Source organism: Mirounga angustirostris, unplaced genomic scaffold, assembly GCF_029215605.1.
Source record: "Mirounga angustirostris isolate CCGP_5_RB_7025 unplaced genomic scaffold, mMirAng1.0.hap1 SCAF_1, whole genome shotgun sequence".
Classification (NCBI taxonomy): domain Eukaryota; kingdom Metazoa; phylum Chordata; class Mammalia; order Carnivora; family Phocidae; genus Mirounga; species Mirounga angustirostris.
This window is the reverse complement of record NW_026991709.1, coordinates 18,295,111-18,322,830: the sequence shown is the minus strand read 5'-3', so window position 1 is coordinate 18,322,830 and position 27,720 is coordinate 18,295,111. Positions and strand designations below refer to the sequence as shown.

Sequence of the window (27,720 nt, the reverse complement as noted above, 5' to 3'; positions counted from 1 at the left end):
GCTACATTATATGAACAGAAAATTACATTCACTAAGGTTAGACTGGTTATTCGAAATGTCATTGAGTAATTTTCCTGTAAAACAGATTTTCATTTCTCATGCTTGCTTAAAACATGGGAGAAACCATCAGTAAAATTAGCTCCTGTGTTTATAACAGACTTAATGGCGGTTCCTATATTTTGTGATATGGAAGTCTGTTTTGTAGCCAAAGTTTGATATAACATTGGGAAGCACTTGGAACCATTTTGAGAAGTCTACCCAAATCAAGGAATTCCTCTGAAATGATCTCACAGAATTTGTCTGGATTCACCTGAGTGTGCTTCTAGACCAAGGCTTCTGCTTAAATATCACAGGAAAGCAAAATGCCTTTGTCAATTAGTTTAGTAGTCTGATGTATGATGCACACCATTCTACTACTTTTGATATATAATCAATTCGAGGTCACCAGAAATAGTTTCTAACCAACAGTTTAATTCCAACATTTCCGACATGTACTGTCGAAAATGTGACCAAGATAATGTGAGGCTTGCTTTCTGAACTTCTAATGCTATTTCCTCTATAAAAAGCATCTTTATGGGAAGATAATCTGTGACAAGCTTGACTTTTTAAGGTAATTTCTCAAAATGACAACTTTGCCATATTTAATTTATTTTCACCCCCAGTCTATATGACAGGAATCAGCCTATTAGGTGTTCTCACATCAAATAAGATGTCCCAACATTCACATGGTTCAAAATTCAAAAGGCATAAAGGAATATTCATTGAAAATTCTCTCTCCACCCCTGTCAGCCACCCAGCTTCATTTCCTGGAGATAACAATGTCACCAACTCCTTGGGTATCCTTCCAGAGAGGTTCTGTGCTGCATACATAAACATATACATCTATAGATATAAATATATTATATGCTGGGTATAATATTCATTGAAAATTCTCTCTCCACCCCTGTCAGCCACCCAGCTTCATTTCCTGGAGATAACAATGTCACCAACTCCTTGGGTATCCTTCCAGAGAGGTTCTGTGCTGCATACATAAACATATACATCTATAGATATAAATATATTATATGCTGGGTATCCTCTAATGAGCTATGCGGAATGTACCTCAGAGTTGCCTGACTTTCTATGTGGTGTTAACTTCCTCGTACTTCCAAACTGTGCATGCATCAGAATGTCTGAGTGGTTTCCTCAGGTGTACCAGGCAGTAACAGCAGAGAAACCCTGGGACAGGAAGTGGTGGGTCGGTGGTACAGTGAGAAGAGGTGCCGTGAAGCTACACTTGTGTTGAGGTGGGTCCTGAGTGACAGCTTGCAGTAAAAAGCTGAAGCAAGGGGCACCTGGGTGGCTCAGTCGGTTGAACGCCTAACTCTTGATTTTGGCTCAGGTCATGATCTCAGGGTCATGGGATCGAGCCCTGTGTCGGGGGCCCCACACTCGGCACAGAGTCTGCTTGAGATTCTCTCTCTCCCTCTGTCCCAAACCCTGCTCATGCTCTCTCTTCTCTCTCTAAACAAATAAATAAATAAAATCTTAAAAAACAAAAAAGTTGAGCCAAGAGGACATGAGAAAAGGCACAAGAGACGCCCAGTACACAGGACATTCTGGTGTGAGTATGCGTAGCCAGCCCATCAAAGTTAAAGAGAGGGCAGGAAGCAGTTGTTGATACTGAGATTATAGCACAGACTCAGGTTTAATAAACTTTAAGTCTAGAAAGAGACTCATCTTGAGAATTTTCACTCCAGGAACTGGCTTTTCCTACTAGGCTTTCCTAGTAGGCTTTTACTTTACTTTTCTTTTTTCTTTTCTTTTCCTTTCCTTTTTTTTTTATAAAATATACGTAACATAACACTTACCATTTTAACCATGTTTTAGTGTACAATTCATTAGCATTAAGTACATTTATATTGTGCAACCTAGTAGGCTTTTTAGAAGTGGTGCATGGTAGAAATTTTCAAATTTTTGCTTATCTTGAAAGTTGCTGTTTTATGCCTATTTTTTTCACTTAGACCCTTGATATATTGAAAAATGTATGACTTTGAAGTCTTTCTGTGAATTCACCTTCTGCAGATCCCATGCCACGGAGATCATTAAAAGAATAGTGTTATGTCTGGAATTCTAGAACTCCATAAATGGCTGAAAAATTCCAGGGGCAAAAATAATTTAAAATGGCTGTTATTTTACCTATTGTTTTGAGAAATGCCACTTATTGAATTATCTAGACATGCGTTATTGATGCTGTTTATAAGTATGGGCAAACATCAAATTGTGCAAAGATCTTTCTCCTAAGCGGGAAGAGGGATGGTTGTTGATTCATGAGACGCATTGTCCTTGGATAAACTATGAAGTATCACATCAACTTCAGATTGTGTTGATGACAACTGGTAGAGATAGGATGTGTCTTTTGATTATATAATCCTTAGGAAGCAATATATCTTTCTGCATTTTAGTGGGTTTGTGCACTGGCTGGCATAGACATGATTTTTCCCCTTTAAGTCCACAATTCCTTAAAACATGCCTTGGAAGGGGCACCTGGATGGCTCGCTCAGTCAGTTGAACGTCTGACTTGGTTTTGGCTCAGGTCATGATCTCGGTGTCCTGAGATGGAGCCCTTTGTCTGGCTCTGCACTCAGTGGGGAGTCTGCTTGAGATTCTCTCTCTCCCTCTCTCTGCCCGCCCCCCCCCCACTCTCACACACACACATGCTCGCTCTCTCTAATAAATAAATAAAATCTTAAAAAAAACATGTCTTGGAAAAATAGTTTTCAATAATCGGTTATTTCTAATGGCACAAGTATTAAATACTAGAGTACTAAATCCTAAGAACATGAAGCATATTCCTCTCAAGAAGCATTTGAGCCTTCCTTCCTCTAGGATGGATGAAGCTTAGCTCTAATGGTGCCACACTACACATTTGTAAACTCCAACTTCAGCAACATCAGGGTTGCGATAGTTGGCAGACATATGCACACAATCATACATTCACACAAACCACTGGTCAAGGATCTTGACAGAAAATATTTGTCAATATCTTTTCTAATTAAAATAAGGCAAATCAGAGTCGCCCTCCAACTTGCATACACAAGAATTTATAAGAATTGGGGTCAATGCTGCTGGTTGCTGTCTTCCTGTGTTTAGGCTACTGTAACAAATACCATAGATTGAATGGCTTGTAAACAACAGAAATTCATTTCTCACAGTTCTGGATGCTGGGGAGTCCGAGATTAAGGCATTGGCACATTTGGTGCTTGGTGAGAACTTGCTTCCTGGTTCATAGACAGCTGTCTTTTCGCTGTGTCCTCACTCGTTGAAAGGCGCAAGGGAGCTAGCTTTCTGGGGTTTCTTCTAGAAGAGCACTAATCCCATCCCTGAGATCTCATTTCTCATGACCTGATTACCTCCCAAAGGCCCCACCTCCCAAAGACCCCACCTCCAAATATCATCACACTGGGGATTAAGTTTTAACATAGGAGTTTTGGGGGCACACAAACATTCATTCTGTGGTAGTTCTTAAAGCATTTTGTCTTGGGAAATGTATATATGACAAAATTTTAATCATCTCATGGTCATGTTAATAGTTTAATCGGAGCTCTTTGAGGAAATAACTTGCTGTCATTTTTTTCTGAACACACGGCCTTTCTTAAAGAATCTGTGGTTGGTATTTTTGACTTTGCAAATGGAACATAAGTAAATTGTTCGATGCCTTTGGTATGCTGAACTGATCTGAAGATGTTACTGTGTCTGAGGTTTCCTGTTTTATCAAAGAGCAAGAGAAATATGCTTCACGTTATGAGGAGCACAGATATTAGCAGCTTTGAAGTTATTTCCATGTTATGTCCTGTTGGATTATTTCGACCATTGAAATATCAATTAATCCTGTAAAAGAATATTATTAGAAGACTTTATTATAACTTTCATACAATGTTCAAGGCAGTATTTCTCAGCTTGGGCACTATTGCCATTTGGGGCCAGATAATTCTTCCATTTTTTTTTTCAATTGAGATACTGGTTGATCAGGTTACTCTTTATTGTGGAGGCTGTAGGATGCTTAGCAGCATTCCTGCTCTCTAACCTCTAGATACTGGTAGCTCCAAAAATGTCTCCAAGTGTTGCCAAATGTCCCTGTAATTGGAAGTCGTGGGGGGGATGCTCACATTTTAGAATCACTGGCTTAAAGGAATCCCGATTTAGGCATGGTTTCTAGAGCTAGTTTCCCTCTCTCTCTCTCTCTCTCTCTCTCTCTCAAAGATTTATTTATTTCTTTTGGAGAGAGAGAGCAAGTGAGAGAGAGAGTGCAAACAGGGGGAGGGGCAGAGGGAGAAGGAAGAAAGAGAGAGAATCTCAAGCAGACTCCCTGCTGAGCAAGGATCCCGACCAGGGGCTCGATCTCACAACCCTGAGATCATGACCTGATCCAAAATCAAGAGTCAGATGCTTAACTGACTGAGCCACCCAGGCACTAGAGCTAGTCTTGATGCCAGGTGCATAAATCAAAGATGCGTAGGGCTGTAGCATTGTTAAAATCTGGAAATAATTTTATACCAGTTGCTAAATGGTTCTTTTCTGAGTCCTCCAAATTCTACTTCTACTCTGCTCTGTCTCCTCCACATAACCCATTTCCCACATCTCCACTAGGCAGAAACTCAAAGATTAAAACCGGCATAATAAGGGGACTCCAGGATCTGCCTTATCGATTGTTAAATTTTATTATTTTTCTATTATTATTTAACAATTTTATTTTTTATATTTATTTTGTTGTCACTCCTTTACACAACTTAGAAGCAGCTGGGCTTACCATACCTCTCCATTCACAGTTGAGTCCTAGAACAGAAAACCAGATTGCTGCCTTTAGTTTGTTGTCTTGATAGACAAATACTACACATTTCCCTGTTATACACATCAACCCTCTTCAGAAATGACTGAGCTCTCTTTACCCCTGATCTCATGTTAAACCACATTCTGTCTGGAGTTTAGTTTTAAGATGGGTTTGTTTGGAAAATTAATGGGAAAATATCCAGAGAGAAATTGCTATGCAAACTTACAATGCAGAAATAGTTTCAACTGAGATGATAAAAAAGCTCTGTCAACTTGCACAGGATAGAGTCAATGGTAGACAGGGCTTGGAATCCATCTGCATGTATCTAAGTCACTCATTGACAAACTGCTCATGCATCTCCACAGAGTTAGAGACACTGACAAACGTATTTATTCAGTAGTTACCATGGCTCTCAGCCTACACTCTTGTCTGCAAGGTTATTGAGGATTTCAGTAGTTTCTTGTGGACTCCTTGGATTTCAGAGAATTGTTTGAATATGGAAAAAAAAATCCACTTCTGCTTATGCTTTACATTAAGAATTACTGACCAATTTTCTGAAACTCTGAAAATTAAAAATCTCCTTAAAATATGTGAAAACCAGTATTTTATATTAGTTTCTCTCTAGTTAGAATTTTAAATAACTATTTTTCCTGATTATAAAAATGGACCATTTATCCCCAAAAAGCAATAAAAAAAAGAAATAATAGTACTCTTTCATCTAACGTCCCAGAGATAACAATTTCTTGTATGTATTCTTTGAGATTTTATATACAGATAATATTTTTGTTAAAGCAAAATGGGAGCATGCTCTAAATCCCCCTTTTTCTGCTTAATATAATATGGACATAAAATAGTTTTGCATGATTCATCTGTGGTAGCTGTAGACTATCTCATTGTATGGATGATCAATATGCATTATCCTTATGGATAATTATACTGGTTTTATTTTATGTTGTATTCAACATTGGAATTATGACTCTCATGCATACATCTTTGCGTATTTGTTTTCTTTCTTTTAGATCATTTCCTTAAAGTGAAAACATAGAGTCAAAAGATATGCACATTTTGCATTTTGGTGTATGTTGTCAAACTGCTCTTCAGGAAGATCTGCCCAATTTCCATTCTAATAGGGCATGAGTGTCCCCGTAACCCTTTCCTAGACACACATCTTTGGAAATCAGTTTTTTAATACATGAAGAAAGCCACCAAAATTTTGAATTCGTGAATTGGTTTAGGTTGACTCTGGAAGTTTGCGATTGTGTTTCCTTGAGTGATGATCATAAAATTGAACATCTTCCCAAGTGAAATCAGGTTAACCTACATTAGGAGGCTTTAGGGAGTCCAGAGAGAGATGAAAGTGAATTATATGTCTGGTTATTGAGAAATAAGACCGTATCAATAAACCTTATGAAAGTAGTGTCAGCTGTGTAACTGAGCTGACTTTGGTTTAAATTTCTCCCTTAGAAATTCTGATCAGGAGCGGTGATGGTACTTAAGGACTTGCATTATTTTTATCACATTCAGTGACAAAGAAAAACCTCAGCCTCACTTTCTAGTGCTTCTTCTAATGGAGCTATTTTTGAGTCCCTTTTCTCCGATTGCTTTTGAGAGGCCAGAGCCCAAGTGAAACACAGTTTGGGTCTGGGTTTGATGTGAGATGGTTTCCAGAAATCAGGTCAGTAGCTCTCATTTAAAAGATAATGACTCCAGCCAGGCTTAGAGCCCTCTCCTCTGGCAGAATGAGACCCAGCCTAGGGCTGGATCTAGGCTGAAAGACAGCAAATAACACACTGGACTTTAAATTTTTTTTTTTTTTTTTTTTGGTCTCAGGCAGCTCCTGTGAGAGCGTCTATCCTGTATGATTTTCTCTCCTTCTGCCCCCTTCCCCAGCTCTCCTGCAAATCCTAAAGGACAAAGCCAATTTGCTTTCAGAACTTGCCTTATGAGTGGACTCCTTGTAACTTTTGGAGGAGAGGGGGTAGTGGGGTAAGGGACCTAAATGTACTGAATACGTACAATATTCTAGCCTCATGGGGGACTTTTTTCATTTCCATGACAACAACATGAGATAATATGTTAGTCAGGATTCTTCAGAAAACAGAACCATGATATGTGTGTGTGTGTGTGTGTGTGTTTAGAGAGAGAGAGAGATTTTATTTTAAGGAATTAATTCATGTAATTTTGGGGGCTGGCAAGCCCCAGATGTGTAATGCAGACCAGTGGGCTGAAAACTCAGGCAAGGTTTCTATGTTGCGGTCTTGAGGCACAATTGCTTCCTCCTTGGGAAACTTCAGTCTTCGTTCTTATGACTATCCATAATTTGGAGTGTCATCTATTTTACTTAAGTTAGCTGATTGCAATCGTTAATCATATCCGCAAATGCCTTCACAACAACATCTAGACTAGTGTTTGTCCAAACGACTAGGCACCGTAGCTGAGGCAAGTTGACATATAGATTAACCATCACAGATAGTTCTTAGAAGTTTGCACAAAGCTATAGTCCATACTAAATGACTTACCATTTACAGATGAGGAAACCGAGGCTCACAGAAATTAGGTCACTTCAACAAAGTCCTACAGCTTGTAAGCAGTGGAACTGGGACTTCAGTCTCACTCTAACTCCCAAGTCCAGTGTGTTCACTGTGAGTGCACCCACCCCCACACACTCTCACATGCATTCACATTGATGCACACACCCACATATTCGTACTCATGCAGCACACTCAGTCACATGCACGCACCCCTTGTGCCCCCACACATGAACCTCTCTTACTTTTTTAGCCTGAACTCTGAAAATCCAGGTCATAGAAAAAGGGAAACTAACCCAGATCAGCTTTCATAATCATTGCTATCTAAAGGGGGAGGATGCGGGTGCCTGGGTGGCTCAGATGGTTAAGCGTCTGCCTTCGGCTCAGGTCATGATCCCAGGGTCCTGGGATCGAGTCCTGCATCGGGCTCCCTGCTCCTTGGGAGCCTGCTTCTCCCTCTGCCTCTGCGTCTCTCTCTCTCTCTGACTTTCTGAATAAATAAATAAAACATTTAAAAAAATAAATAAATAAATAAAGGGGGAGGATGCACCATAGGGTGATAAATTGAATCAGAAAGGAAGGCAACTGTCACACTAACAAACTAAAACCTTATGATTTTTTTCAGGCTATTTTTTAGGAAATATCCCACTATGGTTAGACAAGTGAAAATTGTTCAACGATCTGTAGTTGAAGCTGAATCTTCTATGCACAGAGCTTAAGAGGAAAGTTAACAACCCTGTCATTTGTTTGAAATATTCTAAAATATGTATTTGGAAGCAGTGGTCTACATGTTTCTGGAGCATTTTAGAATTTTTTAGACTCCTTTCTCACCCCTTCCCTCTTTTCAGGGCAATTAGGATATTCTATTTTTTTTTCAGCTACATCTGAGGGTATTGAGTGTTTTGATAATTTCAATATTGGATTCAATTCATTTTCATTCTGTATGTATTGAAGAGTTGTGTGTTCCTTTATGCCACTCAGAAATGTGAAATGTGAAATTTAAAAAGTTAAAAATCAAATGGCATTACTTCATTAGAATATAATCATTCAACCCTTAAATCATGTTTTGGCTCTGAGTTAGGAGGTGGCATTGTTATTTCAGAAAAAAGAAGTTTGCAGAAATAGCAGTTTTTTGGAAAATGTCCATATTTTTCTTTTTTCCTTTGACTCATTTTATGAGGATAGCTTTGAGAGGAAGCCGGAAAATGCTATGAACTATTGACCCAAGGAAAATGCTGATCTTATAACGAAAACAGTGTAGCTATTTTCAAATTGGAGATTCTCCTTTGAATGGTTTAGGCAGGTGAGCAATTAAAATCTGGTAATTCACATAGGAGACATTTGGCTGGTTTATAAATTTTATTTAGTAATTGACTAATTTGGGGCAAACAGTGATTTATATTCATAAATGTGAGATGAATTCTCTAGATTTTGACATTACCTCCACATCCATCTGCTTTGAATGCTTAAATGAGCATCAGACACATACACACCAAATTACTCATCATTGGAAATGTAGAGACTATTGAAAAGTTATAGCAATAAACTAGAAATTTCTACTTTGGACATGCACACACTCCTTAAATTCATTTTAAAGGCGAAGGATAGTAAGATAATATTTTCCATTTTTACTTTCTATCTTCCCAAAGGCATGCACAAAGAATATTAAATATATACCACAAATTACAATACCTTTAGGAAGTGAAAGTTCCCATGCTGCATGTCAGTCTGACAGAAAGCTAGTAAAACATTCCATAAGAACATTCACAAGAACCAAGGACCTTACCAGTCCTCATATACTTTTAGTTATCACAGTCCTTCTTGTCTCTAGTCACAGCCATAAAATGGATAGACTCAACTGTGTATTTTTGTGTAGTGTCATAGAGATTATAAACATTCAGAAGCATAGACAGAACCACACATTGAACCTGATTCTCCAGTCCAGGAAACAATAAATAGGGTGGTAGAACATTTCAGAGAGAAGATCTAAAGACTTTTAAAAATGAAAATGAATGCTGGAGACCTAATTTTATGTTGTGAAATTTTATTTCTTGGTGTGCCTCTGGGAGGCTGCCTAAGAAAGGCTGGGCAGAACTTGACCAGTATTCTCCAGGCATACCGTAGGGGGATATTTAGAAGTAAAAAACAAAACAAAAAAACTTTAGGGAACCACAAATCCTCACTTGGAAGTCCTCCTAATTTTATTCCAGTGCCACTTCTCTGCAAACCCCTCCTCACTGCTACCCAACACCCCAACTATGCCCCAGTCCCCTCAAGATCCATGGTGGTGACCCAATTTCCAGAATTTTCTTTTTCATCTATAGTCTGAAAATATCCATTAGGGATGTGCTAGATGGAGCTCTGTGCTGATAAATTAATGCATGTTATGATGGGACAGATAACCAGGCTTAATTTGATATGGTCTCAGGCTGCATATTTACCTTAACCCATATATCTCTTTTTCACAGCTTTCCCTCACACTCCACCACCAAGTCCCCTGTGAGGATAAAAATGCAGTTATATAGATGAAAGCACACTGAAATTTGAAAAGCAATATACAAGTATTAAATATTACAGCAAAAGGATATATATATTACACAATTTAAATATTTGAATTAAACACATAGTAACACCATATATATATAGTGTAGTTATATATATATATATATGCCTTTCAGTGACTTCCTATTTCACTCAGAATGAAATCCAGAATTCTTACCATGGCGTAAAGCCTTTGCCTAAACTGTTCCGTTACTCATGTGACCTAATCCCCCTTTGCTCACTCTGCTCCAGCCACAATGGGCTCCTTGCTCTTCATCAAATAGGTCCTGTGTTCTCCCTTCTCAGGCTCTTAGCTTTTGCTCCTCCCTCTCCCCAGTACACTCTTGCCCTAGATATTTGCCAGCCTCACTCCCTCATCAAGAGATTTTCTGCTTAAATGGCACTGAATCAAGAGCCCCAGATCTTCCTATCAAAAACACGGACTTTTGTTCCCCAGCTCCTTTTACCTTGCTTATCTTCTTCAGAGCATTTCCACAGTCAGTGCTCTATTTATTATTTTTATTTTCTGTCCTTATCCTTCCATTAGAATGAAGCTCCAGAGAGTTTTTGTTCCCTGGTAAAGCCCCAGCACCTACGATCCTGACTGACACATAGGACGTGTGCAATGTCTGTTGAATGAATGAAGGAATATTAATTAGTAAAGGTAGCCCCAGGTAGCACTACTCTTCCCTCCTTGTTCATTGACCTGATGATTTGTACTTTATTTTCTTGGAGAAGTTTTAGGTTTGCCGCAAAATGAAGGGGAAGGTAGAGAGATGTTTCATATACCCTCTGCCCTGACTTTTGTCTCTCCCACTAGCAAAATCTTATACCACAGCAGGACGGTGGTTGCACTTGGTGAACCTACGTTGACATTTCAGCATCACCCAGAGTTCCTAGGTCACATTAGGACTCACTCTTGTTGCTGTACAGTCTATGGGTTTGGACAAATGTATACTGACATGGATCCACCGTTATAGGAACAGACAGAGCAGTTTCACTGCCCTAACAGGCGTCTGTGCTTCACCTATTCATCTCTCCCTCCTTCCTGACCTCTGGTAACTACCGATTGTTTTATTATTTCCATAGTTTTGCCTTTCCCATAATGTCATATGGTTGGAATCATACATCATGTAGCCTTTTCAGATTGGCTTCTAGAAAGGGCTTTTCCAACTATAAAGTACTGAGCCTTGCTAAAACTAACCAACAAGAAAACGAACCGTAGATATATATAACCAATAAGGCTTCACAAAACTGAATGAAAACAGCCAACGTTTAGTCACATTAAAACAGTACAAAAGGAAACCTCTTGGGTTTAGAAGACAATTGTTCTTAAGGAAGAATTTTTGGATGACATGAGCTATGAGTCTAACTTTAGCTAAAGCGCACTTTGTTGAATTTTGTCTTTTAGGGGTCCTGTCAGCCTTATGTGTCGACGAAGATCCTCTGTAACTTCCCCTGTGTTAACTGGTATGAGCCCCAGGCCTGCAGCTTCCTCTGTGTACACTCAACTCAGCTGAGCCACTTCACCTTCTACGATTTTAGCATTCCTACCTTTGAAATAACACATTCAAGCTTAATGACCTCTAAGCGTTGCTCCTTGGACTGATGTGACTTGACAGTTGCATTTGATAAATTCCTACAATTGAATTTAATAAATTAGTTTTGTAGTGACTGGTATTTTTTTTCTGGCACAGAACGTAGAGATTACTGTAATCTCTATAAGTCAAGGTACCAGGCCTATTTGCTTATTGCTTATTATTGCTTATTGCTTATTATTCAGGCATCATTGCTATCAACTCAAAATTTAGTGTTTGACACAAAATAGGTCCTCAATAAAAATCTGTTGATTGAATAAATGCCTGAATGCATGAATAAGTGAATGAAAGTGATTCTAAAGTGGGTGTCTACAAATGTACCAGGTTTACTTTTTAGTAACCTGATGGACTTCTCTGTTTTGTTCTCCTTAGTATTAAGTAGAAATATTGCCTTTACTATTTTAACTTTAATGCTATCTCATAGTTTTAGGGCCTGATTACTTAAATCCATGCTCCAGACATGTAAAAGCCAATGTTTTTATTTCCAAAGACATATTTCAAGCCTGGTGACATGAAAACAGTGCCGCCTGATTGGATTTTCCCCTAAAGAATGGAGACCATAAAGGACTTATGTTCAGTATGTTATTCATACTCCCAACAACTTGTACATTCACAGGTTATCACTCGCCTCTTCACCAACAATAAAATGAAGCTCTGCTTTGAATAGAATACAGGTTGCTGTCAGGTGAAAATATATCCTAGCTTGAACAATGGATATTTGCATCCATCCCCTTGGGGGCAGCCACATGTGGCCATTACTTGGGTGAAACATAGCTATCAAAGCAAAATTGCAGTGAGGGAAGCTAAAACACTTCTTGTGATGTTCTTGCTGTGTAACCACCAGTCTCTGGAGTTGGGAGAAGAGAATAGAGGCAGAACATTTATTAATACTCCTTTGTTCCTCAGACCAGCCAGTCAGCTGAGCACTTCATTGCCAATGGCGTGTGTTAGGGTCATTAACTATCGGTAACATTCAAAATTAATGATAACTTCATGTCATCATGGATTTGTATCTTTTGGGTGACTCTGAGTACCTGAGGAAGGAAAATCTTGGAGAAAATTTTGGCTCCTGCAACATTTGGGGGCAGGGCAATTCTTTGTTTTACACGATTGCCATTTGTGCTGTAGTAAATGCCAGGAGCATCTCTTTAGAGATAGTGTCACCCGAAATGCCTCCACATTGTTCCAAAGACTCCCTGGTTCTTGGTGGTAGGGTGGTGGTACCACTTCTCATGGTCAATCATGCCCATTAGGGAGGGCTATATAGAAAAGGAGCAGAGAGGGAGGAAGATATTTTCTTGAGATGATCACTTTGAATTTAAGAGCTTTGGGCTTAAATCTAACTTTTATTATGGCATTTGGACAACTACATCCTATACCCTAGTTTGTAGTTCTGTAAAACATTCACTAATGAATTCAACATATACTTTTACTGACTGCCTATATTGCCCCAGACATTTTACTGGGTGTTGGGTATAGAGTTATGCATTAAACTATGCATTAAATATAGAGACATGCTGCTGGTCTCAGGGAGCTTAAGGTCTAGTGGAGAAAGGGGACAGAACAGAAACAAGCAAGCAGTATTTGATTACATCTTGGGATAAGTGCTGTGAAGGCAACACAGGAAATTGTGATGCAGAGCAATGCTAAGGGGTCACTGGAGACTTCCTCAGATCACGTTGTTAGGGAAGTCTTATTATTTGGTATTTCAACCGAGATCTGAAAATGAGAAACATGGGGCATCAGTGTGTGAAAGAGCAGGGAAGAGTGTGGCAATAACAGCCCAAACCAACAAGTGTGGAGAGAAGTGACACAGTGCAGTGAATAAAAGCAAGGACTTCAAGGTTCTGCTGGTTGCCCCTAAGAAGTATGCTTATCACCAGTGACTTTGAAAAAGTCTCCTCTCTCTTCTGTGTCTGTTGCCTCACCTAAGAAATAAGGATGTTACATAAAAATATTCCTATGGTGTCTTATAGCTCTGAGTCTATTGAATTGTTTCTATTGGCTTGTTCATTCTTGAAAGCTGCCACAAAGCAATTTATTAGTCCCTCATACGATCATAGAGCTAGAAATGATCTTAGAGATCATTTAGTCTAACACCTTTAATTTGTTTTTAAGAAAACATTTTAAATGTATAACAGAAAGCTCACAACCAGTTCCGTAGGAATATTGAGATATGAACAAAGTAGATACCAATTTTTACAGTTTTCATTCGTGCTACCAACATTCCTGACTGTCCCTTCAAAATTATTTGTTAAAAGTTTACATCATTTTGCATATGTCCCCTTCTTTTATCTCTTTTTTATAAATATTGACTCATCCCTTTGTCCTGGTCAAAAGGAAATATAGAGCATTCACAGAAAATTTAGAGTGGTTTCTGTATTAGTGAAAATCATGCCCTGGGAGATAATTGGGTGAAGGTGTCTGCTGGGACCCGGTGCTGTATCAGAGATAAAAGAGTCCTTTCACTCTCCATTTCATTCACAGTGTACATAATAACTGGAACTGAAGAAGACTAAGTGAGGAATTGCAACAGAAGCCCAAAGAGAAGAATATGAGTCATTAAGATTGTTCAAACATGTATAATCATCCACTTGGAACTCCAGCCATGGAAAGGCAGCTTCTGTGACCAGCCACAGGATCACCATGGGTAGCCCTTACAAGCAGAGTAAATATGCAGATATTTCTTTGCATCATTAGCAATTTATTCTCACTGGAAAAAAATTTGTTAAGACTATAAAGTGATACATTTGCAGTTTCTAGATCTGCAAAATGGGACTAATAATATGTATACCCTGGGATTGGAAGATTCAATGTAATTAAGTGTAAAGTGTTTAGAACAGTGCCTAGTACCAAAAAAAAAAAAAATGATGATGTAAGGTAATAGATTTCTAAGGATCATTTCATTTAGAATCTTTTTATAGTTGTATTACTCCTTTTCAGAACTTGGATAAATGCACTGTTGCTCTCTATACATATCAAATAATAAAAGCACAAAAGTTGGTAGCCATTTTATTTTAAACCCTATTTCCAGCAGTTTTCTTCTTGCTTCATTTCTGAATATTCAGTGTTTTGTTTTTTGTTTTTTTTTTTTTACAGACCCCAAAAAAATGGCACTGTGAAAACTGTGACATCTTATTTTAGTAAAAATGCCTTTAGTGAATCCTTTGGATACTGCTTCTGAAGTCTAAATTACATTGTAATCTATTCTATGGGAAAGGTGATTTATGAGGCAATTCTTTTCTGATATTTGGTTGGTGTTAGCATCCTTTCTTGATTAAAACTCTCCACTGTGTAGGGATAGAGGAAACATACCTCAATATCATAAAAGCCATATACGAAAAGCCCACAGTGAATATCATTCTCAATGGGGAAAAACTGAGAGCTTTTCCCCTAAGGTCAAGAACATGACAGGGATGCCCACTCTCACCACTGTTGTTCAACATAGTACTAGAAGTCCTAGCTTCAGCAATCAGACAACAAAAAGAAATAAAAAGCACTCAAATTGGAAGAAGAAGTCAAACTTTCACTCTTCACAGATGACATGATAATTTATGTGGAAAACCCAAAAGACTCCACCCCAAAATTGCTAGAACTCATACAGGAATTCAGCAACGTGGCACGACACAAAATCAATGCACAGAAATCAGTTGCATTTCTATACACTAACAATGAGACAGAAGAAAGAGAAATTAAGGAATCGATCCCATTTACAACTGCACCAAAAACCATACAATACCTAGGAAAAAACCTAACCAAAGAAGTAAAGGATCTGTACTCCAAAAACTCCAAAACAGAACACTTATGAAAGAAATTGAGGAAGACACAAAGAAATGGAAAAACATTCCATGCTCATGGATTGGAAGAATAAATATTGTTAAAATGTCTATGCTACCCAGAGCATCTACACATTCAGTGTAATCCCTATCAAAATACCATCAACATTTTTCACAGAGATGGAACAAATAATCCTAAAATTTGTATGGAAACAGAGAAGACCCTGAATAGCCAAGGAATGTTGAAAAAAAGAAAACCAAACCTGGTGGCATCACAATGCCAGACTTCAAGCTCTATTACAAAGCTGTCATCATCAAGGCAGTGTGGTACTAGCACAAAAACAGACACATAGATCAAAGGAACAGAATAGAGAACCCAGAAATGGACTCTCAACTCCATGGTCAACTAATCTTTGACAATGCAGGGAAGAAAGATAGTCTCCCAATGGAAAAAGGACACTCTCTTCAATAAATAATGCTAGGAAAATTGGACAGCCACATGCAGAAGAATGAAACTGGACCACTTTTTTTTACACCATACATAAAAATAAACTCAAAGTGGATGAAAGACCTAAATGTGAGACAGGAATCCATCAAAATCCTAGAGGAGAACACAGACAGCAACCTCTTCAACCTTGGCCTCAGCAACTTCTTGCTAAACATGTCTCCAAAGCAAGGGAAACAAAAGCAAAATGAACTATTGGGACTTCATTAAGATAAAAAGCTTCTGCACAGCAAAGGAAACGTCAACAAAACTAAAAGGCAACCTACAGAATAGGAGAAGATACTTGCAAATGACATATCAGATTATGGGCTACTATCCAAGATCTATAAAGAACTTATCAAACTCAACACCCAGAAAACAAACAATCCAGTCAAGAAGTGGGCAGAAGATATGAACAGACATTTCTCCAAAGAAGATATACAAATGGTCAGCAGACATGAAACAATGCTCCACATCACTTGTCATCAGGGAAATACAAATAATAACCACAATGAGATACCACCTCACAGCAGTCAGAATGGCTAAAATTAACAAGACAGGAAATAACAAATGTTGGTGAAGATGCGGAGAAAAGGGAACCCTTTTATGCTGTTGGTGGGAATGCAAGCTGGTACAGCTACTCTGGAAAACAGTATGGAGGTTCCTTAAGAAGTTAAAAATAGAGCTACCCTGTGCCCACCAATTGCACTACTAGGTATTTGTCCCAAAGATAACAAATGTAGTGATCCAAAGGAGCACCTGCACCCCAATGTTCATAGCAGCAATGTCCACAAGAGCCAAACTGGGGAAAGAGCTGAGATGTCCATCGACAGATGAATGGATAAAGAAGATGTGGTATATATATACAATGGAATATTACTCAGCCATCAGAAAGGATGAATACTTACCATTTACATCAATGTGGATGGAACTGGAGGGTATTATGCTGAGGGAAATAAGTCAGCCAGAGAAGACAGTAATTATATGGGCTTCACTCATATGTGGAGTATAAGAAACAGGGCAGAGGACAGTAGGGGAAGGGAGGGAAAACAGAATGGGAAGTCATTGCAGAGGGAGAAAAACTATGAGAGACTCATAATTGTAGGGAACAAACTGAGGGTTGCTGGAGGGGAGGTGGCTAGGGGGAGATGGGTAGCTGGGTAATCGGCATTAAGGTGGGCACATGATATGATGAGCACTGGGTGTTATATGAAACTGATAAATTATTGAACACTAGACCTGAAACTAATGATATACTATAAGTTGGCTAATTGAATTTAAATGAAAAAGAACAGAGTCTGGCACATAATAAATGCTAAATCATTGGTTATTGGTAAAAAAAAAAATGAGCTTGATTTTAATCTGAAGAATTATAAGAGCACCACTTCCAAACTGGCATGTTGTCTTGTTTCACTGAGTCAGTCAAGATGAGCATGTTCATTTACTTAAGTGGACATGTATTAATACTATGCTTAAGAACACAACCCAGCTATATTTGGATGGACATATATCATCAGTTAAAAACTATGAAACTGTAGCCTCTTATCCAGTTCTCTGACCCCTATCTTGGATTATGGACCACCACAGAGAATATGCTGCTCACTCTAAACTCTCTTCCTCTAATTCTTAAAAACACATTTAACAAATCTGTGACAAGGTATATAAGAAGGGTACAAAATAGGTACCAACAGGGCAGAAGTGAGAATCCATGAATTCTGACTGGAGAAATAACCACACCTCTTAGAGTATAAACCCTTTAGCTACGTCTGGAAAGATGAGCAGAAGTTCCGCAGAAGAAGTCAAAGAGGTTTTGAAGAAGAAAGTTTGTCTTGTGTGTTCAGGTGGTGGTGAGAGACCCAGGGAGTGGGTCTCTCGGTGCATTTTCACAGACAAAGCAGAAGGAACTGGACTTTCAACTATTTAATTCTTCTGAAGTGCCTTCAAGTTCTTCCCAGTCAACAGAGAAAATAATACACAAGATGTGTGATAATGAAGACACTAACTTAACAATAAGATACAAAAAATGGGAACGTTGGATCATTTGGTTCTATCCATCCTTCAGGTCATGGAAACAAGATGAGATCTCTTATTTGCTTATTGCCTACATCCAAATGTGATTCAGAAAATGATTTCCCTGCCTCCTCTCACACTAAGATGTGTCAGGCAGCACACACTGAAAAGCTGCTCAGAGCTGGGTTGGAAGAGGCGAAGCAGAGCCAAAACGGGAATCAAAGCGTCTCACCGAACAATTTTTTAAAACCATTTATTCCTTAAGGCATCCAGAGAAGGCAAAATTCCCAGCACATGTTTCTGCAGTTCCAAACATTCCCTTAGATTTGTTTTCCATTTTTAGTGAAGGTATTCAAGATTAGGTTAGGTGGCAACTCGATCTGCTGAACACTCATCTGGAAACTGGTCTCGGAATTCTTTTCTTGATGGAGATGAAATATCTTGGAATGAAGTTGAAACAAAGGTTCGAACTGGGGCCACGTTAAGACTTGTTTATAAGGTATGTGGTGTGTGGTTTACTTCATTCTGTGCCAAAATGCGATGTGCTTTAGTGCAGCTCGTAAATGAAGCTCAGGAGAAACACAAATGTGGTGCGTCTCCATTCGGTATTCCTGAGCAGCACTCCCCCAGGTGGCATGGCCCCATGATTGTCGCTGGCTCTGTCCTACCCCTGTCAGTTCACTAAAAGAAATTTGGTCACAGCCAAGCTTGGCCCTGCGATTCTTTCAGCTGTTGAGCTGGTATATTCCTGTTAGAGGGAAGATTGCCTAAACTCCAAATAATGGACTTACAGAGAATGAGATGAAATATCCCTGCCATGGTAGGCTGACTACTAAGATAGCTAATGCTCTTGCTTCCTGGTATTTGTGCCCTCATGTAATCTCCTCCTCTTTTTGTTCAGCCTTGACCTAGTGACCTGATTCTAAGGAACTGAAAGTGGCAAAAGTGATAGGATGTCACTTCCAAGACTGGGTTTTAAGTCTGTGACTCCCCTCTTGCTGGCACTATATTTTGCTAGCATGTTCTCTCACTTTATAGCTATCGTTGCTTGCTTGCACTGGGGAAGCAAGCTGACATATTTCAAGTAGCAGGTGGTCTCTGGCAAATAGCCAGTGAGTAAATGAGGCCCTTAGTCCAAAAGCCTATAAGGCATAGAATCATGTCAACAGAATCCTCCATGTGTGTGAATGAGCTTGGAGGCAGACCCTCAGATGCACACTGAGATGACTCCAAAGGGAGTCCCTGAGCCAGGGGACTCAGCTAAGCCACACCCAGGTTCCAGGCCTAGAGAAACTGAGATCGTTAATGGTGTTGTTTCAAGCGGCTAAGTGCTAAACTAATTTGCTACACAGCAATGGTATTTATCTGCTTATAGAAGTGGTAAGGCTCGGAAGTGGGAGTACAAAAATTGGAAAGAGAATAGGTATATATATTTGTGTCTGTCTGAGTCACCAACCCAGATAGAATCTTTATGACAGACGTTTTCAGTATACTGTTTATAATCATTGCAACAACCTGGCAAGGGTGGTGTTATTCACATATTTTGGATAAAACTGAGGTTATAGCAACCAAGTTACTTGGTGTAGAGCACATAGCTAGAAGGTGACAGAGATGAAAGAGAAACAAAGTCTCTCTTACTCTGAAGCCTTTGATCCTTCCTCTGCCTTAACGTTCCTAGGTGGCAAGGGTGGGATAAGGCTTAGGATGGAAATCAGAATCACCTGGAGATCTTTTTTAAAGCTCGTTATGGTGCTTTCTTTTCTGGAGGTCCTGACACAGTTTGAAATGAATCATACCACACAGTGGGATTGTAGCAGAAGAGCATTGAACTTACAAGTTCAGCTATTCCCCCTCTGGCAGCTTGGGCCTATAATTAGAAAATTAAAATTCCACATTTCAACTACATTCTGACTGAGGATCTGGAAGTCCTTAGCAACTTCCGTGGTGATTAGGAAGATGATCATGTGACTTGGGTAGTCTGATGTTAGGTTGTTTTAATTAAGTTACAAATAAAGCAATAGCACCCAGATCTCCACTTTTGATGGAGATCCACATAGTCTGATGCATCCTGGACTTTCCCTCACTTAGAGCCAAAAGTTAGTGAAATGGGTTTGGCTAAACAAAGATAGGTTGAAAGTAGAATGGGTGAATGGTAAGTGCTGCTTTCGTTCGGTGTCAGGAACAAGATTATGAAATAATGGAAGAGCACACCTCAGTGCTGCACCCTAGGAAGATATGTTTGGCCCTGGGTGCTCGTAGAGTGGCTTCTAGAGCTGAGAAGGGCAGCTCAGCAGAATGGAGTAGCCTGTGAGCTGTCTGACCAGCTCCTGGGCCAGGTCCAGCGTCCCTCTTCTAGATTTAGCCCTTCAGCTCTTGCAATAGCTTCCCTGCTTCTGGCCCTGAGAAGAGACTGAGTGGGCTTCTCATTGTAGATCACAGTCTTACTTCCACAGCCATGGCATCTATTTGTGGAAGACGTCACAATTAATGACAAAGTGCACAGTTTCTCCTGGACCAGATGACTGTAGTGCTGGCTTCTTTACCCCCTTCCTGCTACCTCATTGTATAGATTTTTCTAGAGAAGCACTGCCCAGTGAGCTAGCTGCTAGTTACTTGAGGCTATCGATGCAGCATTTGGAATGCAGTTAGTGAGACAAAAGAAGTGGATTTTTATCTAATTTAATTTCAATTTATTTAAATTCAAATAACCATATGTAGTTGGTGGCTAACGTGTGGGATAGCATAATTCCAGAGGCTGTCATCCTTATGGTATTCTTTCGTTAATTTATTTTTGGCTAATATTTACAGAACATTTCCTATGTGTCAGGCAGTATACTTAGAATTTTGCATGTATTCATCCAATTTTCACAAAACCTGATGAACCTCATTATATTATTTACATTTTCCAGAGCAGAAAGTTAAATTTCATAGAGACGAAGTGGCCTGTCTCCCATCATACAGGCAGGAGACAGGATTCAAAATAAAGTCTATTTGGCTTCAGTCCTGTGTTTCTGTACAAAAGAATGAGGCTAAATCAGCAGAAATGAAGGGTAAAACAAAATGGGCACAAGACAATTAAAATATAACCCGTTATGGTGCGTTATTTCATTTTATTGTTTATTGTAAACACTCTGGCCACAGAACACACATTAGTTTTTAAATAACCATAATTCAAAGCTTTCACATTATATAGTATTTTCCTTCAATGTGTATCATCTAGGAAAATATCAGTGAACTCCAAAAGTCTATATGGATAATGTGCACATTTATGCTCTTCTGACACTAAACATAAATAGTAAAAATAGTCATTGCTTGTAGGTCTTTGGGTCTATGCTGTGCCTTAAGGGAAGCCATAAAACAACGGTGTGGACTCAGATGGCTCCCTATGTGGGTAATGTTTGCAGAACATGGGAGGTATGCAGTAAATGTTTATTGACGGCAAAGATGATGAGAATTCAATTTGCGCTGGTCTTTTCCTCTCCATTTTTCTTAAGGAATTTATGGCTCATTTGCAACCAACATTGTGAATGTCACGGAGACCCCCACAATTTGAGTTGCAGAGCTGCCGTGTAATTGGATCTGATCACACTTGCAGAAGAGAGAGAAAGCATATGTACTGCTAAAATTCCAGTCCCTAGAATAGGCTGGAACTCTCAAATTCTTTGTGTCCTTTTAAGTCAGAAAATCATCAGCGCCTACAAATCAAGCAAGTCATTCAAAACTAATCTAGCTTTTAGATCTCACTGACAGATAGACCTCATTTCAGTCAGATCAATGTATTTGAAAGAAAATATGCTACTTATGTGAACTACTAAGTTTCCTAACTATAAGGACAGGAACTATAATTTTATACCTTAAGACATTTATTTTCATTATTTTATTCAGCAAAATTCTTAGCATCATTTTGGGACTTCACTGAATTATGATGATGATGTTACATTAAACATTTTAGATTTAATTGCAAAGTGACATAAAAATTTGAACATCTCTTCCCAGTATTTTTTTATGCATGCAGTGCAGTGTTTAAGCAGACTTGTAATGAAGATCTTTCTAGGGTTCCTGGGTGGCTCAGTAGGTTAAGTGTCTGCCTTCAGCTCGTGCCATGATCCCAGAGTCCTGGGATGGAGTCCCACATTGGGCTTCCTGTTCCACAGGGCATCTGCTTCTCTGCCTCTCTCTCTGTCTCTCATGAATAAATAACTAAAATCTTTTTTTTTTTTTTAAAGATCTTTCTAACTAGCTACTAGCAAGTTGTGTTCATCACAGTGTTCTTTTGGTGAATAGAAGTGATACACGGTTTTGTTTTGTTCAGTTTTATTGAGAAATAACTGACATGCATCGCTGTATAACTTTAAGGCATACAGCATGATGGTTTGATTTACATATGTTGTAAAATGATTATTATTGTAGGTTTAGCTAACATCCATCTTCTCATATAGATACAATAAAATGCAAGTAAAGAAGAATAAAAGAAAAAAATGTTCTTCTTATGATGAGAACTCTTAGGATTTACTCTCTTAACACTTTTCCTATATATCATATAGCAGTGTTAGCTCTGGTCCTTATGTTGTACATTACATCCCTAGTGCTTATTTATCTTATAACTGGAAGTTTGTAACTTTTGACCACCTTCCTCTAATTCCCAATCCTCCCACCCTCCACCTCTGGAAACCATAAGTCTGATCTCCTTATCTATGAGTTGTTGTTTTCTTTAAGATTCTACATATAAGTGAGATCATATGGGATTTATCTTTTTTTTTTAATCTAACTTACTTTCTTAGCATATTACTTTTAAGGTCCATCCTTGTTGTCCCAAATAATAGGATTTCCTAATTTTTTAATGGCTGAATTACATTCCTTTGTGTAAACACACACACACACCTCACAACTTTCTTATCCATTCATTTATTGATGGACACTTAGATTGTTTCCATGTCTTGGCTATTGTAAATAATGCTGTTATGAACATGGGGGTACAAGATATCTTTTTGAGGTAGTATTTTCATTTTCTTTGGATATATTCCTCATTTCTTTGTAGATCCGTTGTTCCTTCTTTCTTATCCTGCTTTCTTTTTTTGTGTTTCGATTTTTTTGGTATCAGTATGCTTTGACTTATTTATTGTGTTCTTTTGTGTGATTACCTCAAGATCTTCCCTTGTGGTTACCATGAGGCATGCATAATATATCTTAAACTCATAACACCCTATTTTAAACCTATATTAAGCCTATAAATAAATACAATTTTTATACTTTATACTTTTACTTCTGCCCCTCACATTTTAGATTATTGCAGTTATAATTTATTTCTTTTAGCTGGTGTAACTAATAACAGATTATTGTATTTATGGTTATTTTTGCTACATTCCTTTAAAAAAATTTTAAACTAGAGTTGTGAGTGAGTGATGTATCACTATTACCATATTGCAGAATCCAGTTATGACTATATATTTGTCATTGCCAGTGAGATTCATGTTACCTTTTTGTGTTTTGTTTCTTGTAAGGTAGGTCTGGTTGTAATTAACCCCCTCAGCTTTTGTTTGTTCAGATAGTCTTTATCTCTCCTTCATTTCTGAAGGACAGCTTTTCCAGTTATACAGTTTTTGATTGACAGTTATTTTCTTTCAATGTTTTGAATATGGCATCCCATTTTCTCCTGGCCTGAAGAGTTTCTGTTGAGAAATCCAATAGTCTTATGGGGGGTTCCTTGTATGTAAGTTCTCTCTTTCCTCTTGGTGCTATTAAAAAATATTTTGTCTTTGACTTTTGACTATATAATTATAATGTGTCTCAGTGTAGCCCTCTATCCTTAGGTTCAAACTCTTTGGGATCCTTTGGGCCATGTGGATCTATATATCCATTTTTCTCCCCAGGTTCAGGAAGTTTTCAGCCATTATTGCTTTCTGTCCCTTTCTCTTTTTTTCCTTCTGGACGTCCTGTGATGCACATATTGTTTGTTTTCATTGTCATATAATTTCCATAGGCTTTCTTTGCTATTTTTAATCTTTCTTTCTCCTTGGGTAATTTCCAGTGTCCTATCCTTCAGGTTGATGATTTTTTTTTTCTGCATGTTTGAATCTACTTTTGAAACTCTCTATTGAATTCTTCAGTTCATTTATTGTATTTTTCAACTCTGAGATTTCTGTTTTTGTTTTTTTGATGGTTGCTATTTCCTTGTCAAACTTCTCCTGTTCATGCATTGTTTTCCTAATTTTGTTAGTTTTCTGTCTCTGTTCTCTCGAAGTTCACTAAACTTCTTTAAGAGATTTGTTCTGAATTCTTTGTCTGATAGTTTATAGGTTTCCATTTTTTTTAGGGTCAGTTCTTGGAGTTTTATTAGTTTCCTTTGGTGGCGTCATATTTACCTGATTTTTCGTGATCCTTGATTTCTTGCATTGGTATCTGAGTATTTGAGTAATTAATCTCTTCTTCCAGACTTTATAGGTTTGCTTTGGCACAGATAGTTCTTCACTAGTCAGCTCATTTTATTTTGCTGGGTGTGTCTATTGGTAATGTCTTTGGGCAGGCAGGGCCTGCTATTATGGACTGCTTTGGTCAAGGCAACTTGCCTTGGATGGACAGGGATGGGGTATTGTACCACTGGACGAAAATAGTTGGATATGACTCCTGGCTTGGTTCGCTATCCAAGTGAGGCTGTAGGATGGGGTCCTCAGTTGCCTTATTCTCTGCTCAGGCTTACTAGATGGTTGGGACTGGGTCTGTATTCAGTAGTAGATGGAGTTATGTTCCCTGCTTCTCTTCTTGGCAGGACAGCAGCCCAGGTTCAGGGCACATAGAGATCATTGTTTGGGGGCTTCAAATCAGGCCTGAGTGTCCACTGAATTCCCTGCTCAGGTGATGCTCTGCAGATGGAGGAAGTTGTGCTCACTGTTCAAGCGCCACTGTATGTAGGGCTGTTAGATGGACTATATGGCTTCCCTTGTGCTCTGGTTAGGTTCCCTGGTCAGATAGCCGAAGGCTATATTTAGCCATGAGCAAGGCCATGAATTAGATTCCCTTTCTGTGTGCAATAGGAGAAGCAGCTGTAAAACTGGTAAAGCTCTTTGTCTTAACTCAAGAAGACCCACGCCTTAAGTTCCCTGGCCAAATTAGGCCAATGGCTCTGCAAACTACTGGCTCTGTCTGCTCTTCTCTCAGCTCAAGTGCCACTGGGCCACACAGCTTCCAGGAGTTGTCTCTAGCCCTTCTGGTCAGATGGTGCTGAAGGCACTCTTCACAGTGTGTGGGGCTGTGACTCAGTACCCTGCCTACGTATGAGCAAATTGGGCCATAGGACTGGCAAACATCTTGTTTGAGGATCTGAATCAAGCAGATCTGTACCTCTCCAAGTTCCCCAGTCAGAGTGTACTTCTAGCTTGGTTCTACAGATGAGCAAAGCCACTGGTTGAGATTACTATTTGGGCACTGCCAATATGAACTTGGTCTGCCAACATCCATGTGCTGGTTGTTGTAAGCTCCTCCCTCATTCTCTGTCATAGTTATATTTCCAGTGGCTGAGCCCTGCAATTCCAGTGGTATGGGATGAGAGTAGGGGTGCTCACGAGTGACCCACAATGCTGGGGGGGCAGTGCTGGTTGTTCCCTCTTGGGTTCTCTTTTCCACTGGAGGAAGTGGAGGCTCAGAAGACACCTCTCCCCATGGTGCTGCACTGTCCTGGGGAACAGGCAATACAGTCAACATGCAGTAACTTCTCTTACCCCTCTAATACAGTCTATCTCAGTCTCTGAAGTCTGTGTGGGGGGTATTCTTCAGCTTCAGTCCTACGTTCTAGGATTCTCTCAATGACGTCTTGTTTTGGGATAGCTGTTAGTTGTTCTTGTAAGGGGCAGCAAATTCAGGAATGATGTATGTCATCATTTTGGTGGCATCACTCTCCCCCAATATTTTGTCAATGTAAATTTTAAATATATGAAAGGGCCCACATAAAAATATAAATGTTAAGGTCACTTGCAGCAAAATACAGCACATTAGAATTATTTAGCCAAAATTTTATACTTGAAGGTAGGCACTTCATAACATTTGGATTTTGGCAAAAGGCAACAGTTTGATGTCAATAACCTTTCTATTAACTGTATAACTTTTTCAAGGGAATATATTTTCAAAATATTACAGAAGAGAAAGCTGTCTAAGCTACATATGAATGGAATTCCACAGAACAGAATGCAAATTTCATTTTCCCTTCTTCTTTTCATAAACTGTTATATATCTTCACGGTCAAGTTCTACAGTTTTACTCCCTGATGTAAAATCCCATGGGAATATTCAGCTTCTAATCTTTTAATCTGAAATGAAGTATCTGTTGTTTGTAGAACTTGATACAGTGTTTTTTCCCCACAGTTGGAATAACTTTTGTCATAATAAAACACTAAAGTCAGATGATTTTTAGATGGCAGTAGCTAGCACTGAAGAGTTCTTGGCTTCAAGCAGCTGTCGAGTCCCTTTGATCCTGTTTTAACTTGTCAAATTAAATAGATAAGATTAAACTGTTCTAATTGTTTTCATTCTTGGAGGCATAGAAATTTACTTCACACTTAACTAAACCGTGAGCAGAATGTTTGGGTCCAAGTGGACCCATCTACTATTTGATTTAGCTGTCCTTTCTAGAACATGTCTCTACCAGATAGATTCTGTTTGAAGTCTTGGTAATAGGAAACTTCACAAAACAATCTAGTCAATAAGGAAGCTCCAACTCCTCTTTCTTATCCTGAAACCAAAGTTCCTTGTTCTTATCCAGAAACCAAAGTTTCTGTAGCTTCCATCCAGTGCTTTAAACAGTGAAAGGCACAGAGTAGGCTCTCATGCACTTGAACAGTATTTACTGATGAACAAAAGAATGAATAATTCTAGTTCTGACTTTTAAAGCTACACAGAATATAGTTGTTTCCTTATGTACTCCAGGCTATTCTCCTCTCTTATATCATTCTTCTCTTTTCCAGGATCAATATTGCAGTTTCCTTAAGCAATATGATTTTCAGATGTTTTGTCTGTCTCATTACTCTTCTCTGAATGTGACTGCATTGATCAGTACATCTCTTCAAATGTGATACCATTGAACCAAACAGTACTCCAGATGGGGTCAGCTCAGAGAGGGGTAAAAACTCAGTATTTCTTAGCCTGGATATTCCACCTGACATATTGTTTGACCCAAAAAAGTATTCCTTAGAGCAATCCTTTCCTGTTCTGAGTAGAGGCATTTTATTCCAGGCAAGATCTCTGATTGGCACATATTCTGTTCTGGGAGAAGGATTGTTTTCTTGAATTTCCAGGGTAAGGAGGGGGTGGAGAACGCTGTGCTGAAGCCTGTGGGGTCGGGGAGTAGGGAGGTGGCAAGTCGGCACAGTATTCCATCTCATGGTCATAACTATAGGGGGGTGGTGCCACTGAAAAAGAAAAAGTAAAGGGCATCAGGCATTTAGCAAATATTTGAGTGTCTACTATGTTTAAACCACTGGGCTGAGTACTTTGGGACAGGGCATAATTTTTGCCTGCAAAAATCTTAGTTTTATTGGTTTGGGGACACGTGTATGAAAGGGCGAGTGCTACAAAAAGTGTTACCATTGGCCAAAATGTTTAGAATTAGTTGCTTTGGGAAAGTTTCTTGGAAATAGGATGCTAAATGGGCAGATAAAGAAAAGACTAGGCACTAATTCCAGATTGAACAAAAGCACAGAAGCAGGAGAGCACTTTTGTTGAAAGCAAAAAGTACATGGAAGGGGGAAATGGGAGGAAGTGTTGAGAAATCTGATGGTATCATCATCATGGTGGGCTTTGACTTTCACATAAGGAGTGTGTGATGTGCAGTTACCAAAGATTTTTTGAATATGCTAGTGAATATGCTTGGGAGGGTGATTTTCTCAGCAGTATGGATTGAAGTGAGCAGAAGAAAAAGAGAGATGATGTAATAGCATATGTGAAGGATTATAAACGACTCATGGCATTGGGAGGGAAAATCATAA

At 38.9% G+C, this 27,720-nt stretch overlaps 1 protein-coding gene across 1 annotated transcript in view; it reads right to left on the bottom strand.

Annotated features, from left to right (window-relative positions):
- Window positions 1–20,847: 20,847 nt before the first annotated feature.
- CYYR1 (cysteine and tyrosine rich 1) overlaps window positions 20,848–27,720 on the bottom strand; it is a 103,519-nt gene continuing 96,646 nt past the window's right edge. The window contains exon 4 of the mRNA XM_045902612.3: window positions 20,848–27,144. Within this exon, the coding sequence (XP_045758568.1) occupies window positions 26,960–27,144 (185 nt within the window). The 3' untranslated portion in view covers window positions 20,848–26,959. The remainder of the gene's footprint in view (window positions 27,145–27,720) is intronic.